This window comes from Oncorhynchus nerka, linkage group LG12 (genome assembly GCF_034236695.1).
Source record: "Oncorhynchus nerka isolate Pitt River linkage group LG12, Oner_Uvic_2.0, whole genome shotgun sequence".
Classification (NCBI taxonomy): Eukaryota; Metazoa; Chordata; class Actinopteri; order Salmoniformes; family Salmonidae; genus Oncorhynchus; species Oncorhynchus nerka.
The window spans coordinates 12,667,275-12,684,247 of NC_088407.1; the positions used below are offsets into that span (position 1 = coordinate 12,667,275).

The 16,973-nt window shown below is 43.7% G+C and overlaps 2 protein-coding genes across 4 annotated transcripts in view; both read left to right on the forward strand.

Annotated features, from left to right (window-relative positions):
* Nucleotides 1-334: 334 nt before the first annotated feature.
* On the forward strand, nucleotides 335-2,281 carry LOC115137865 (zinc finger protein 534-like). Its single transcript, XM_029674144.2, has 2 exons — nucleotides 335-611; nucleotides 1,051-2,281. The coding sequence occupies exons 1-2, from the start codon at nucleotides 446-448 to the stop codon at nucleotides 2,214-2,216; spliced, it is 1,332 nt and encodes a 443-aa protein (XP_029530004.1). The 5' UTR covers nucleotides 335-445; the 3' UTR covers nucleotides 2,217-2,281.
* A 9,743-nt stretch (nucleotides 2,282-12,024) lies between these two features.
* Nucleotides 12,025-16,973, forward strand: part of cct7 (chaperonin containing TCP1, subunit 7 (eta)) — a 12,722-nt gene continuing 7,773 nt past the window's right edge. For 2 of the 3 annotated variants that reach the window (XR_010465259.1, XM_029674155.2), the window contains exons 1-5: nucleotides 12,025-12,128; nucleotides 15,603-15,756; nucleotides 15,899-16,005; nucleotides 16,477-16,655; nucleotides 16,939-16,973. The exon at nucleotides 16,939-16,973 is cut by the window's right edge and continues 27 nt beyond it. Coding sequence is in view for 2 of the 3 variants with exons in the window: in XM_029674155.2 (XP_029530015.2) it covers nucleotides 12,123-12,128; nucleotides 15,603-15,756; nucleotides 15,899-16,005; nucleotides 16,477-16,655; nucleotides 16,939-16,973 (481 nt within the window). In the remaining variant the exon portion in view is untranslated. Of the gene's footprint in view, nucleotides 12,129-12,324; nucleotides 12,403-15,602; nucleotides 15,757-15,898; nucleotides 16,006-16,476; nucleotides 16,656-16,938 lie in introns of those variants that run through there. The other variant, XM_065025242.1, reaches the window with a different exon arrangement.

Consider the following 16,973-nt stretch of genomic DNA (forward strand, 5'->3'; position numbering starts at 1 on the left):
AAAATAAATCAGAGAAGCTAGACATCTTTGTGAAGTGGCAAATATATTTCTGGATCTCCAGGACTTGACAGCTAAAATATTACAGGGCGTACTGAATTAAGAAGTTCCCCCCTCCCAGGTGTAGGGATCTGAATAGTACCGTTTTTGTTTGACATTCAGGGTAGTGGCGTGAATTTGGTCCGTGTTAATGTATTTATTGTTGGTAATTTAGTATGATTTGTTCATCCACAACATTTTTTGTTTTTGTGGTATTTTTTAAATTTCCCGTACAGTAGGTGGCGGCAATACACTTTATGAGTGTAGTCCGCCAATAAACATCAGCAAAGAAGAAGGTTATGAACGCAGCACAAGACATTGTCAGCGGGTATGGTTTGTTTGTGACAGCCATTCTTCCTTCGTTGACGAAGCCATAGTAGCTGAACACCCAACTCTCAGTCGACTGAAAATGTCTAAACTACAGTTGTTACGTTTGTTTTTAAATGAGCGTTTAACGGCGGCTGCTGTGGAGATTTTCGGGGCAGTTGAGAAAACGGTAGTGGAGTACCAGGAGGAGAATGATCGGCTACGGAGACTGCTGCGGAGGACACCAGAGATACAACTATGTAAAATAGGTTCGTATGTAGCGCTACTGATAGCTAGCTATAGTTCTACTCTATTAATACACTCCACACTGTTTAGGCTAACAGTGATCACCATTTCAACAATTGTACTTAATTTTTAATTTTTTTTAAATTACGTTTACCATACATGGGTAAAAAGTATTTGTCACAAACCAGGAAGTTATTTGAATTTATAATTAATGAATTGACAAACGTTAGAAATAAATCGCTTTTGAATGTATTAGGAGCTCATTTAAAATATACATATTGTTGTTATTGGATTGGAATTTGAGTTTACTTATATATTACATTTACAAGCTTAAATTCAAATGGACCCCAACCATCAAATCAAATGTCATACCACATGCTTAGTAAACAACAGGTGTAGCCTAACAGTTAAATGCTTACTTGCCTAAAGGCTGTATAGATAACCTCTGCTCCTTCCCTCCAGACTCCCTGCAGCTCTCTGTCTCTGAAGAGGAGGTTCCCCCTGAGCAGCAGCACTGTGAGCAGGAGTGGAGCCCCAGTCTGGAGCAGGAGGACCCAGAGCCCACACAGATTAAAGAGGAACAGGAGGAAGTCAGGACCAGTCAGGAGGAAGAGCAGCTTCAAGGGCTCATTCATACCAAAGACTCCATATTCCCTTCAACTTCCATGAAAAGTGAATGTGATCAGGAGGACCATCTTTGGTTCTTGACTCTTCCCCAAACCCAGACTGTGGAGAACAGAGAGAGTGAACCTAAACCAATGCATCTCACATCTTTTGGCACCGTGACCCACCTAAAGGGTCTCAACATTCACTGTGACCCTCCAGATAATCAAAACAATGCATCAAGCCACAGCTCAGCTGTAAGCATTGACCCAGTAAGACTTTACAACAGTCCACTATTGGATCCCAGCCCATCTTTGGATCTCAATCAACCAATGGAGAAACACCGTTCCAAGCCCAGCATCATGTCCAGAAAAGCTCTGGAAGCTGACCTGCAGAGGCATGTGACTCTCGCCAAGAAGAGCCTAAGTGAATGCTACAACTCCACCTGTAAACTGAAGGCCCATGTCCGACTCTGTCACGGTGGTAAACCCTGCACCTGCCCCTTTTGTGGGAAGACCTTCAAGCAAAAAGGACATCTGTCCAGGCACATGAATATTCACACAGGAGAGAAACCATTTACCTGTGGTGACTGTGGGAAAACCTTCAATCGCAAGGAGCACCTAACTAAACATAGACAGACTCACACAGGAGAGAAACCCTTTAGCTGTTGTGACTGTGGGAAAAGCTTTAATCGCAAGGAGCACCTAAATAAACATATACGCATTCATAGAGGAGAGAAACCATTTAGCTGTAGAGACTGTGGCAAAATGTTCAATCGGAAGGGAAACCTGAATTTGCACATACTGACTCACACAGGAGAGAAACAACATGGCTGCTCAGTCTGTGGTAAAAGATTCACTCAGAAGACTCATCTGCTGAAGCATATGGACAATATCCACAAAGAGGGAAAAACAGACAGAAGAAATAAAATCAGTCAGAAGATGGGAATAAAAAGACAGGATGTGACCAACACTCTTTCGAAAGGAGAGCAACTCCAGACCATTCATACTGTGTCTCTCAGATGAATAAATGTATCATAGATTGTCATAAAACATTGTATGTAAATAAAGTTTGATTTGGATTTGAACAATGAGTACAGAGTATTGCAGGAAATTCACAGGTCTGTTGAAATTTTACCCTAATTAGAAACAGTAATATCAGGGGCCTGTTGCACAAAACTAGGATAAGGGATTAAGCCAGGATATCTTGGTGATCCTGGCTCAATTGATCCGTAATCCGGTTGCACTAAAGATGGATAGGGGGCAGGAGGATATGTTATGGTATAAATTACCATGGAGATTTATTCTGTGGAGCTAGCCTGCTCCAGACCAGGCTAAATTCCAGGATCTATTTAATCTCATCCCTAATGTCAGTCAGCAGTCACCACAAATGGAAACCAATAGTTATTTCACTGCTCACTATACATTGTTATCACATATAACTAGACCCACTGTTATTATTTAAACGTTTGTGATCATTAATTTCAATGATTTTGGATAAAAAATGATTTTTAGATGATGTTGCTATCATTAGATAATTTACAGTTTCCCATAGACTATAAGGCTATATATAAAATGATAGAATATTAGGGCTACAGAGGGGAAAAAAACACAAGTCATAATATTGTAACCAGTTGTTTTAAAGGAGGACAGATGTGGGGCATTTCGTGAAATTGTACTTCAGTATGGTTTCATAAACAAAGACATGCTGATGTGCCAGAATATTAAGTATCACATTGTCATAAGTATCAAAACTGTAAAAACAATATGTAGCTTTTCTGCAGAAAGAACCAGCCTCATAAATTTATGACTTTATCCTTTTTCTTCAGTGTGGCCCTAGTACTCTGTCATATAAACAAATACCATATGAATATAAAAACACAATGTGTAACATTATGTTCCTTTATTGAATAAGGACAAAACAAAGCAGGTAAACCATCAGCTCCTTTCGAAACTGAAGTCACAGTGACTCTACAAGATGGAAAGCACAGAATCCAAGCATATTATACAAAATTATACATACACATTCAAAGGTCTGTATATAACACACCCTGCATGTCTGCACACTAAAATAAATGCAGGGCAAATCCATACACATCAACTGAACAGACAAATGAATGGATGCAGTAGCCTCCCTGCAGCCTTGTATTACACACAGTATACCGCACAAACATCATAAGAGGCCAAATTCGTCAAAAAACGAACCCAAAAAAACCCAAATTCCTCTGCCACCGCAGGACATATTTAACCAAAATTGAAAGCACACATACTAACTAAAATAATTCAACACATATTGGTCCCTCAGCAGCCGACCACTGTCGTCATCAGGGAAGATTGCCGGATTGTCCCAGTCCATGGCTGGTGGCACTCTGGGGGCCCTCTCCTTCCTCAGGCAGGCCACATTGTGGAGGACAGCACAAGCCACAGTAATATCACATGCCCTAACAGGGCTGACCCTTAATTTGTGAAGGCAGTGAAAGCGTGCCTTCAGGAGGCCAAAGGTCATTTCAACTCTGGCCCTGGTCCTGGCATGGGCATGGTTGTAGGCCTGCTGTGCTTCCTGGGGGTCTGTGAAAGGTGTCAGGAGAAAAGGCTGGCAGCCATACCCCTGTCTCCCAGCAACACACCAGAGAATTCACCTGTCAACACAAAATCTCATCATTACTACCTCATAAACACAGTGATATTCTTGACACAGCCATGATGGTTATAAATAGGGGTTGTGTGGCTTACCTTGTGATAGGCACTGATAGATTTCAGAGGCCCGAAAGATTCTGGAGTCATGGACTGAGCCAGGCCATTTTGCCACAACATTGCTGATCACACAGTCAGCATTGCAGACCATCTGAAATCATAAGATGAGGAATATTACACCAATCAATGCACATCACTGGCAATGCAGAGTGTTCGTCAATGGACAATATCAAAAAGTTATGTTCACCTGAACATTAATGCTGTGAAAGGATTTCCTATTCACAAAATCGGCCTCATGGGCACCTGAGGGGGCTTTTATCCTTATGTGTGTGCAGTCCACTGCACCAATGACATTGGGGAAACCTGTCACACAAAGTAATGAGTATCCTACTATGTGTTAACAGTTGTCCTGTAATTTGTAGATCCTCTTACCTGCAATCCTATAGAACTCCTCTTTGATGTCACAGAGTCTTCTGTGGCCAGGGAAGGAGATGAAGACATCTGCTAATGCTTTGATAGCCAGACACACACTCCTTATTGTGCGGCAAATTGTGGCCTTGTTCAGCTGTTCTGCATCCCCCACTGAGTACAGGAAGGCTCCACTAGCAAAAAAGCGCAAGGCCACACAAACCATTTGCTCCACACTCAGTGCATGGCTCCGTGCAGTGCGGTGCTTAATCCTGGGACCCAGTAGTCTGCATAGATACCTGATGCCATCTGCAGAAAACCTGTATCTTTCATATAGATGGTCATCAGGGAAGGCCAGTGGGTCCAACCGGTCCCTGAAGACCCTTTCTCGCCTGAAGGCTCTCCTCAGCACAAGTGCTTCTTCATCCACCACATCTCGCACGAATGGGCATGCCATTGTCAGAGCAGAAAGGAACACACAATTTTGGGCCTTCATATAGGCTAGTGGCCACACCTGGTGCTGGGGGGGGTGGGCAAAAGAGGGCGATGCCTTATAACGATGACTTGGTTGTACTGATTGCTGGGAAAATAAAAAAAACCTTAGAAAGATGCCACCGTCCTGTGTGCTCACAATAAGAGCTCATATGTCATGGCTCACTTGACTTTACGAGAATATACCTAATTTTTATTTTGAGCTGTGTCATCTTCTTGGAGCTGGGGGAGGAAAGAAAAATAATGATTAATACATTTGTGTTACAGTTAGCATACAGTGTACATTGAAGGCATATCTCACCTCCCTCTCAAGTTTTTTTATTTCAAGGTCCAGTTTCCTAATTGTCCTCTTTTTTTTTTTTCAGACTCCAGTGCAAGATTTTCCATCTTTTTCTTCTTGTACTGAATGTCTATGTCTGCCAGTTCTATTTGGCGCCGGAGGTGGTTGCCATACAACTTTCTGATAGCTTGTGAGCTCTGTGAACACAATACAATTAGCGCAGCTGGAATTTGGCAGGATGTGGTGTCCTTTTATTAATACGCACTATGTTGCCAGGCTGGTTTTCCCACTGTATAGCATCTGGGTCCTGTAAAAGAAATTAGATTTTTTGATGAGGACTCCTCACCATTGTAGAGTAAATAGTACTTTCACAGTCTTAACATGATACCTCATGCCTTCTGGAATCCAGAGAGATGGTCTCCTCCTCATCATCGTCTCCATCATGTGCTGTTGCTGCTGCACTGGGGCCTTCACCCTATCACATTTAATCGGATTCATATTGAAGCTAGTAGACAAGACATGCCAGGCCTACAGTATGCCTTTGATGGAGTACTCACTGGATCAGCATCGTCTGGTGCTTGTGCTGGTGGCTCTAACAGGAACACAGTGCTGCCAGGCACTGCAAGGCAATAGGTAAACCAAAGTCAGACAGTCCAAATTGATTCAATATGAATGTGGTTGTATCCCATGTAGAGATGGAAGGACATACCTTGAATGAAGCGGGTGGCATCTTGGGAGGAACCTATGCTCATCTCTTTCCCCCCAGGGATCCCCTCTAAGACGGGCCGGCCTTTATTTAGCTCCAAGGCCATGTCCTCTGCTGGGGTAAGGTCAGCCTTTGGTGACCCACCACCCGTGCCTTGTCTGTGGGTATTCTTTTTCACTGCTAAAACAGTACAGACAATGTGTGAGCAGGCACCTTCTGGGTACAATATATGCTTGTGCTTTGTTAAATATTAGTCAGGGACCATACCATTCTGCAGAATGTTCTTGTATTTGATTTTGACCTGCTGCCATGTCCGTTTTGGCCCGTTCATGTTTAATCTACACACACACACATTTAATGGAGTCACACTGCAAAAAATTACTTGGTATTTTTGTCTTGTTTTCAGTAAAAATATCAAAAAATGTATCATAGCTTTATACAGTGTGATGGAGTTACTTTACACAATTTCACTCATATCTGCAGTGCATTTCAATTAAAAATTGAACCGTTTCATAATTACAGTACAACTGCATTTTTGGAGATGTGAATTAAATATTTGAATTGTAATTGTGATGTTTCAGCGGAGCGGTGAGTGTGTAATTGTGCACTACTTACGCATTCAGGCGGTCTGCAATACTTTGCCACGCTTTTTCTCTTTGCTTTATCACTGTGGCGGTGTTGCCTTTCTTCTTAATTATATCTTTTACCTCCTCGTATGCCTCCATGAAGATTTGTGCTTCCGACGGGGAAAAGTACGCGGCTCTAGTTGCCATGGTAAATCAGTTATCTGTGATCTGTGGCGGGGTCTATTTGAGTGAGCCGTGAGCGCGCACCTATCCAGGATTGGTTTCACCTGGCTTAATGAATCCGTGTCTGCTCATCCTGGCTTGGTCTTTGTGCAACCAATTAAGCCTGGACGCACATGTTTTGGCTTCATTGAGCTCAGCTGAGTCATTTATCCCGGATGTCTTAATTCTACTTTTGTGCAACAGGCCCCTGGTCGTTTTGATTTGGAATGTCTCTCAGGGTGATGACAGAATGGTCGGGCTTTATTGATACATTTATATTGAACACAATATAGGGGGAGCGGAAGAGGAGGGGGACCCATGTACCCCGCTTCAATCAAGCAGACTTCAGACACCCCCAAGAATGACGCGGGAGACGAATACATCTATGGCCTCCTTGTCAGGCCTCTCACACTGCAGACAAGGGTCCTGGGGCGAGCCTGGCTGGATGAGGGGGCTTAGCCGCCTCAGTTCAAACTTAGTAGCTCCCTCAGTTGTAGTTTTATGTCCCTATATAAAAATAGCAACAAAGTGTTAATGATTGAGTGACAGGTTGGCACATACAACAAATATTTATCCGCTGAACTGTTTCGACACAACGGGGCGCGCTGCGGTGTGTGTAGGGGGGCTATGGAAAGCCAGTAGGTGGTTATGTATTTTCCTTTGGGGAGAAAACACTTCTCATCTCTGTGGTAGGCTAAGTGAATAACACGATACTCCTACGCCTGTAATATTTAATTTCGATGTATTAGCTGTACCGTTGAAGCTGCTTCGCTCTTAGCTAGCTAGCTGTAAAATGTGTTTGTGTTATTAGCCTTAGCCTATTTAGCTGGCTCAAATTTGTTAATCTGCCACGGTGGATATCAGAAATGGGGTTCACCATGACGATTAGGAGAGCGATGAGCAGCAGCATCAAACCACAGGCTGCCACCAGGCCCAACAGCGATGACGAGCTCCAGCTTGCTAAATGCGCAGTCTACCCACCCTTCCAAAAGCTCTGAAAAGCGCCAGGATAATGGCTCCCCAGCCGCCTCCAACTCCGACTGTTCCCGATGATCTTGGAATATAGGAGCCAGACCAGATTAGCCTAGAATCCTACCGTAGCCACAGGGTTTCTGTACAACAACTTTCATTAAATAGCAACGGGTTCATAAAAAGAAAGTGGCTGGAATACTCGGTTACTGCAGATGCTGCATTCAGTTTCCCATGTCGAAAGTTGTGTGTTGAGTCGAATACTAACACAGACAAGGCCTTGTGAATTACTGGGGAGCTCCTAAATGCAAAAAAAAACATTTAAAAAAAACTTTTGGGGGGTTCTCTAATTCTAATTTAAGCATTCTATATGTTTCAAGTTTAAAATAGTGGTAAATATGTTTAAGCATAGATTTTCTGGTGTACTTATTAATTTTTGCCATTTGTTTGCCATGCGTCTTTGTCCTTGATAGCCAACGCATTCGATTTATCAGTTGATTCATCATCGTTTGCTTTTGTCAGTCAGCTGTTTTAGAGCGCTCACTGTGTTGTTTTTCCAGGTGCGCGCGGGAACCGGTGTTCTCGGTGCCATCCGTAGCCAGAAGTAGTAGACGGTTAGTTTAGCTTTATTATTTTCTGTTTCTTTCCTGGATCGGCTGATGATGGTGGACAATATCACTAGACAACTAGCCTACAGCTAGACACCAGTGCGCATCCAATTCATCCAACAAGTAGACTATACTCTAATGGACAGTAGGCCTATAAATTGCCTCTTTTGATTAGATAAGGTTTTAACGTTTGGTGAGAAGCATTCGATTTTGCAATGGCACAGGCCTACATTACTTTGGGTTTGTGTGCCCATGACAACTGGTTTCACGGTGAAACACGTAGGCATAGTAACACATACAGTGCATTTTCCCGAGAACTCCAAGATCCATAGTTTGTACAGGGTTTAACTTCAATGCTCTAATTCAATTCGTACATTCTTAATAATGACACATAACACTGTCATACATGTAATTCACGTAAAGAAAGAAATGTTGTGTTTTATGTCATACGATCTGTGAAGACTCCAAGCATTAACTCGTGAATTAGGGTGTAAAAAATACGCACGAAATCTGCTGAAATATACGATGTACATATATGCACGAATTGAATGTGAGGTTGGTCTGACATCATTTACAAAGGAAGCATTTGTGTTTAGTGAGTCCGTCAGATCAGAGACAGTAGGGATGACCAGGGATGTTCTCCTGATAAGTGTGTGAATTGCACAATTTCTGTCCTGCTAAGCATTCGGAATGTAACTAGTACGCGTGGGTGTCAGGGAAAAAGTACATTAGGCAGTTTTCGTTTCATTGTTATTTAATTCTAAGCAAGTCACAGCCTATACGCGCAATGTGTAGACTATAATGATTTAATACAACATAATGTTGTTTAAATGCTGTTGTGTCGCACTCGTTTCACAGTGTATTTCTTTGTAGGCTATAGCCTTGAAATAATATAAATAATATAGCCTAAATAATTCATGTTTGTTCCTTTTAGGCTTCCTGTCTGGCTCCTGACCTATTTAGAGTGTTTATATGCTGTTTAATACGACATGTAGCCTATTTGAAATGATATTCACTTCTTACATTCACCTTTTCATATTTATTCAAATTAAATACGTTTCATTCAAATCCAGATGGTTTGGTTTCAATACTTAAAAACCAATTGGTAGGTCCAGGTATTCACAAAAATAGATGGGTGTTGGTTAAATTGTGATTTTAATGAATGGAGCGAATTTGGAGTTTTTTCCCCTGTACGCATGGATCGGTTTTTAGCGGAGCTCAACTCCTCCCACATACTCTGGTGGAAACGCAATAGAGCTCGAGAGCTTGTAGTCCTAAAACCCGGAAATGAGTTACCTCTGGTTCGTTCAGCCATCCCTGTTGGAAAAATGAATGAGGAAAGAATAGGGTTTTGGGATAAACGCTGAAAATAAGGTCTGAGGTCAACACATGCTTAAGATATCTTATACCTTTTGTCCTATGAGATAATATCAGTCAGTTAACAGGACCTTTAGTGGCTGTTTTTAGGGAATCTTAGGTGGTGGGAAAGCAACAAATAGTCCATCTCTGATAAGGGAGGAGCTGGTTTTTACATATTGTGTATATTAATTTCTTCTGAATGCAGTTAGTCCGGGTACCCCCAAGCCACAAGACTATTTAGCAGTCTTACAGCTTGGAGGTAGAAGCTGTTCAGGGTCCTGCTGGTTCCAGACTTGGTGTATCGGTACCGCTTGCCGTGCGGTAGCAGAGAGAACAGTCTATGACTTGGGTGGCTGGAGTCTTTGACAATTTTTAGGGCCTTCTTCTGACACCGCCTGGTATAGAGGTCCTGGACGTCAGTGTTCTCAGCCCCAGTGATGTACTGGGCCGTAAGCACTACCCTCTGTAGCGCCTTGCGGTCGGATGCCAATCAGTTGCCATACCAAGCGGTGATTCAGCCAGTCAAGATGCTCTCAATGGTGCAGCTGAACATGAAGCTCTCGACCCGCTTCACTACAGCCCCGTCAAGGTGGATGTGGGTGTGCTTGACCCTCCATTTCCTGTAGTCCATGATCAGCTCTTTTAACTTGGTGACGTTGAGGGAGAGGTTTTTGTCCTGGCACCACACTGCCGGGTCACTGACGTCCTCCCTATAGGCTGTCTCATCGTTGTTGGTGATCAGGCCTACCACCATCGTGTTGTCAGCGAGCGTCTGCGTTGCCAACGGATAAAATAGAAGTCAGTTCTATTTGTGATGCAGATCGCGCTGCAAATCCTGCCTCTCCCATCTCCTCATTGGCTTATAGAAGTAGATACCCACGTGGCATCTCATTGGTTATACCCACGTGGGTGATTGAAAGACAAACTGTGCTGTCGGTTGTTGTGGTAATACTATGAAAGTATAGATGCCAATCGCCATATAAATTCATAGAAGAAAAAGCCTGGAAGGAGGAGAGATGACTAGAAACGATTCGGTTGACCATTTTATGTGTGGATTAATTGGTGGAGTAGAGGACCTTGTGCATTTCAGGTAAAATAACAACTCAATGTTTATATCGCAGGACAAATTAGCTAGCAACAGCAAGCTAGCTAAATAGGACACATTAGCTAGCTAGCTAAATTGCCATAAATGTTTAATGCTTTTCGACCTGTCCCCAAATTAATGTAATTGGTTCAGAGTTTGTTTTGATATTTTAACCTGCGTGTCGTGATCGCGTTTGGTGTGGGGGGACAAAATTAATTTATGCACGATGGCGCGCGGCCGGTTTGGGTTCCATGTTAAGCAAATGTTTACTCCTGAACTTATTTAAGCTTGCCATAACAAAGGAGTTGAACATTTCGACAAACCTAGTTCCACTTTGACATTATGGGTTAATGTGTGTAGGCCTGAATTTTAATACATTTAAAATTCAGGCTGTAAAACAACATTCTGAAGGCACTATAGATAAATGTACATGTAAACAGGACTAACAGTGAATAGAGGCAGGATAAATAGATACTAATGGTAAAGGCAATAATCAATGAACGACAGCGTAATCAATACTAATTTTAGCAGCAGTGTAGGTGTGAGGTGAGGCAGTAGTTGTCAGCCATTTAACAGTATTATGGCCAGGGGATAGAAGCTGTTTAGGAGTCTGTTGGTCTGAGCATTGATGCACCGGTACGGTCCGCCGGACGGTAGCGCGGAGAACAGTCCATGTCTCAGGTGGCTGGAGTTTTTTAGGCTTTTCTCAGACACCGCCTGGCATGTACGTCCTGTATGGCTGGGAGCTCATCCCCAGTGCTGCGCTGGGCCGTCCGCACCACCCGCTGTAGGGCGGTGCAGTTGCCTTACCATATAGTGATACAACCAGTCAGGATGCTCTCGATGGTGCAGCTGTAGAAGTTCCTAAGGATCCGAGTGGCCATCCCAAATAGTTTCAGCCTTCTGAGGGAGAAGAGGCAATGCCGTGCCTTCTTCACAACTGTGCTGGTGTGAGAGGTCCACGTTAAGTCCTCAGTAATGTGGACATCGAGGAACCCCTCCACTGCTGCCCCAAGTTATATTAGGTACAGAGTAGAGATAATGGAAATAGATGTGCAGAAACTGCATGTATGGAAACAGCTACAATTAGTAATAGCACAGTTGAAAGGAGAAACGTATCATCATTTTGTATATGATGTTCTAGGATGATAATTTCTTGTATGAACTGCATTGAAAGACATTACATTTTTAACAGTCGACTCATGAACTACCTGCAACGGCTTGGGACTGATGTGACCGCGTGTACTCAACAAGATTTGTAAGTCGCTCTGGATAAGAGCGTCTGCTAAATGACTTAAATGTAAATGTAAGATAATGCCGATATCAAGAGAAATTGCAAAGAATGTCATTGAATTGGGACTGGAAATATACAATTCGTCAACGTCAAAATAGATCAATTGAATCGTGTTCCAATTCTGAAGCGTGACAAGAACAAAGTTACCCCAGCTAAAAATAGATAAATCTTAAACAGGAAGAGAAGCTCATAGTCGAACTGCATTGTGGGATAGAACACCGGTGCCGTTTCTCTCTAAAGAATTGTAAAGATGATGGTGAGTAGCTGTTCATGCTTCGCTCATTCAGACAAAATCCACCCGCATCCGTCAAATTATCCCTGTATATGTGTTACCAAATTGCATGTATTGTAAAATGTATGCTCTTTCTATCCAGATTGACGCATTATCTTTCAAATAAAATACGTTATAAAGTCCACGGTTATCACGATGCTAACAAGTAGCGTCACCTCGCATCAAATGGGCATACCGGTTACCAGTTAGCTCCTTAGCTAGTGACGGTGCTGTACGGTTAGTTCATAACATTTTTGGGGTGAGTGTTAGCTATGTACATTAATAATATGCTGACATAGGGGTTTATAGTTAAGTGTAAACCCATGTATATTTTTTCGTAGTAGTCATCGCGTCTGGTTTGTTAGGTAAAATAGCTACGCACGGGCTTTGTCAACTTGTGCTAACGTTGCTAGCTGGCTAGGTGTGGTTATTGGTGACGGTTTGAAGGATCCCGTTTTTTTGGGGTCAAATTTAACGCCAGGTTTGAATTCTCGTAATAGGGTAGAATTTATGCAGCGGGTTAGGATAAACGGGTTAATTGAAATGCAAAAGAAATAACCTCACTAACCACAGTAGTAGCTAGTGAGTAGTGGCTGTCGGTCTTGACGGCGTTGTGGCGCATCAGATGGTCAGAACAGTCGAGAACATTCCTGCTAAGCTAGTTAGCGGGTTATATTTCCCACGTGGGCCCATTTAAGCATGTTTTGATGGTCTGTTATTGACAAATATACGAAGGCTAGCCCCTTAGACCCTGAATACGTTATTTTACGTTGAACCGATGTAAAGCCCGTCACGTTATCGAGCAAAAGTGGGGAGAAGGGAGCGCCCTTGCTTGGCCTTCATCAAATGAAACCGCTCGGTAATTTTGACAATGCAGCATGCTTCATCGTCCAGAAACTGATCTTTTACATAATACATATTAGAATGTATAACAAGTTCATTGGGGGGGCAGATGGCTAAAGCGTTCAAATCCTACGCATTACTACACATGCTTAATTACGGCACTTTTGTGGGCAAGGCAGCCCGGTTCCAAATTGAATGTAATTAACTTTGAGCCGGTGCAGAACACGGGGGCCCGGGCGAGATGAATCAAATCCCCCTCTTAGCTACTCACTATTCAATGGGAGTTGTGTTTGGTAGATAGTTTTAGTTTGATAGCGAGGAACCGCGGTACCCGTTGGCTAAACAGATTGGCTACATGTTGATCTGTGCTCAGTCATTGCAGCCCATCAGTTTGGAAGTAGTAACGTTACAGTAGTTTTATAGCGTTCAGACTATTTGATTATTACCGTGGACATTTTATTACGCACTGGCGATATTGAATGGGTAGGGCTGGACCTTTTTTTCCCACCGGTATTTCCATCCTTCCGCTGGCTTTGCTGCAGGAAGAAAATCCTAGGAAATTTTAATTGACAAGCGTCTCCAATCATTCAATATCTGGATGCACTTGATTGTTTGCTGGGGGGGGATCGCACATCTTAATTTAACAAAGGGTATTATATGGCAGGGAATACTATTTGTAGATTAGTGATTCTACACCTTGCTTTGCTCAAGCTGATTCTCTCCGACTGATTCTCCCTGATCATTGGGAGGTTATACACATTGGTTAATTAGGACCGTTAAAAGAGGAGAGACTATGAATCCAGACAGAAAATATAAAACGTTTCAGAATCACAATATAACTTGGAGGAAGAAGAAAAAAAAGAGCACGCCAATAGCCTGCTGGGATACTCTTTCTACACAATATGTTTAGCAAAACCTGCATTTGATCATTAGCTTATAAACGTAAAGACAGGCAGCCATCTGAAATAAATGTAAACAGTGTTTCAGGATGCTTCTAGAAGGTTGTGGACGATCATCCTTACATAAGACAACACCAGAAACAATATTTCCCATCTTGGTGTTTCTGACAATCTTAGCTTGCCACCTCTAATGAGCTGTGGAGCTTCTCAAAGTAATTTTTTCTTAAACCTCAAACAGCGAGTAAACAAAGTGTCATTAAAGATCCCATGGCACTTATCGTAAGAGTAGGGGTGTTAACCCCGGTGTCCTGGCTAAATTCCCAATCTGGCCCTCAAACCATCAGGGTCACCTAATAATCCCCAGTCTACAATTGGCTCATTCATCCCCCTCCTCTCCCCTGTAACTATTCCCCAGGTCGTTGCTGCAAATGAGAACGTGTTCTCAGTCAATTTACCTGGTAAAATAACAGATAAATAAAATAAAATAAAAAAACATCCCTTGGGAATTACAATAGTTCCTCAATGTAGGCCTATTTGAGTTCTTTCTTTCTATAACCCCAAGCCTTGTTGTGAAACATGCCATGCACTGATCCAGTGGAAACATAATAAAATACCTGATTTTACTTATCCAAATAAAGCTGTCTGTCCGGGGGCTCACTGACACAGAGACTGAGGCCCCAGAGTACTTGATACATGTTTGCAAGTGCTGGACTTAGTGGTTAATGTTTGCAAGTGTTAGGGCTGGACTTAGTTGTTCATGTTTCAAGTTTGGCTGGGCATGACTTGTTTTCAATAATGTAATTTATAGGATATTTATTTTTGAGGGTGTTTTCTACCTGCAATGGTTTTTATTTGTTGGCTTTATGTAGGCTTTTTTTTTTTACATGGTTGACAATAGAAGTAACTTTTAGATTTGTCAGTTTCATTTAGTTATAATTTAACCACATGACAGTGATTCTGAGATGCATAGACATTATTTAAATTAAACTGTTTCACAAATGTGCGTATGAAATATCATACCTAGCGCGCAGGTCATTGTAAACTGGCACTCAACATGAAATAGGCTGCAGCCTGCTGTTGTCTCCTATTATCGGCAACTTCAGTAGCATCTGTGAAGGCCAGCATTTGTCTTAATTATTTCATCAAACACTGCGCTTAAAGCCAAATGTGTGGACACGAGTCATGACTTGGGTTTGAGTCATGAATTTTGATGGCTTGAGCCTCTACTTGATAGAAAATACAAATTACTTGACATGGATCCTCAAGACTCTGGGTCCAATCAATAGCATGTTGACAGAATGTGCAAAACAGCTTGTCGCCTGACTCCGTTCTTTGGGTATTGCTCTGCTCTGAATTTAGGGGTTAGTGTCGAATGTTTTGGTTTTTGACGACTTGGCCCTCTTGACGACCTCTTCGACATGTTTCTCAAAGTAACAGCCAAGTTGTGAGATGACGTAAGAGTCCGGCCTTTTCCATTTTTTTCCCCCTCCATTTTTTAAAAGAAATTTCAGCCAAAATATAGAAAATTATGCAACATTTTTCGTTTACAGTTGATTCCATTTTTATTACCAAATGCTGCGATTCCGTCCGTGTTTTCCTTCCCACTCTTAGCCAGGGCCCAACTTGTCTGCATAGTGACAGTCATGTCTCAGCCAACATCTTGCTGAAGGATGTCTTGCTCATCTCTCAATTCTATCCTTCCCTCCTCTCCCTGTAGCCCACACCGGTTATCCTGCTTAAGGAGGGGACAGATACGTCTCAGGGCGTCCCTCAGCTGATCAGCAACATCAATGCCTGCCAGGTCATCGCTGAGGCCGTCCGCACCACACTTGGGCCTCGCGGCATGGACAAACTCATGGTGGATGGCAGAGGTGAGAGGGATGGAGGAGATGTCAGAGTGGGGGGAACATGGTCTGTCATTTTTTTTTGGGGGGGGGGGGCATGGCCTGCAGTAGTTGGACACTTGTTTTGCAGTGATACTGAAGCTGTGTGTGTGGGGATGTCTCCCTTCAGGTAAAGCCACCATCTCCAACGACGGGGCGACCATCCTGAAGCTGCTGGATGTGGTTCACCCTGCTGCCAAGACCCTGGTGGACATTGCACGCTCCCAGGATGCCGAGGTCTGTGTGTGTCTTGTTGGAGTCCATCTGTGAAAGCGTTAGTGATGGCTCCTCTAGCCCCCCTCTCCCACTGACTCCTCTAGCCCCCCCTCCCACTGACTCCTCTAGCCCCCCTCCCACTGACTCCTCTAGCCCCCCTCCCACTTATGCCTCTAGCCCCCCTCCCACTGACTCCTCTAGCCCCCCTCCCACTGACTCCTAGCCCCTCCCCACCTGGCTCCTCTAGCTTCCACTGACTCCTCTAGCCCCCCTCCCACTGACTCCTCTAGCCCACCTGACTCCTCTAGCCCCCTCCCACCTACGCCTCTGGCTCCTCTAGCTCCCACTGACTCCTCTAGCCCCCCATCCCACTGACTCCTCTAGCCCCCCTCCCACTGACTCCTCTAGCCCCCCCTCCTGGCTCCTCTCGTTCTAGTGTTCGGCGGCTGTTCCCTCTCCATTTGTATTCATTGTTTTCTATTCTCTGTCCAGGTGGGCGACGGTACCACGTCTGTAACCCTGTTGGCAGCAGAGTTCCTGAAGCAGTTGAAGCCGTACGTGGAGGAGGGTCTCCACCCCCAGACCATCATCAGAGCCTTCCGCAGCGCTACGCACCTGGCCGTCAAGAAGATCCGAGAGATCTCTGTCACCGTCAAGAAGGACGACAAGAAGTGAGTTGTGTGTGTGATCTTTCAAAGGGGGATTGAATAAAGAGGAAGGTGTTTCCGTTGGACTTCAGATTGAACCGTGGTCTTCCTCTAGAGAACAGAGGGGGCTCTTGGTGCCACCACAGCTGATCACTGTCTACACCCCCCCCTCTTCTATCTCCCTCCCCCTCTTCTATCTCCCTCCCCCTCTTCTATCTCCCTCCCCCTCTTCTATCTCCCTCCCCCTCTTCTATCTCCCTCCCCCTCTTCTATCTCCCTCCCCTCTTCTATCTCCCTCCCCCTCTAGAGAACAGAGGGAACTCTTGGTGAAGTGTGCCGCCA

What these genes read in the sequence shown, in the direction of transcription:
- LOC115137865 (XM_029674144.2), top strand. Translation starts at nt 446, where the DNA reads ATGTCTAAACTACAGTTGTTACGTTTGTTTTTAAATGAGCGTTTAACG. An exon ending in GATACAACTATGTAAAATAG is followed by an intron (nt 612 to 1,050) that starts GTTCGTATGTAG and finishes CCTTCCCTCCAG; the next exon opens with ACTCCCTGCAGCTCTCTGTC.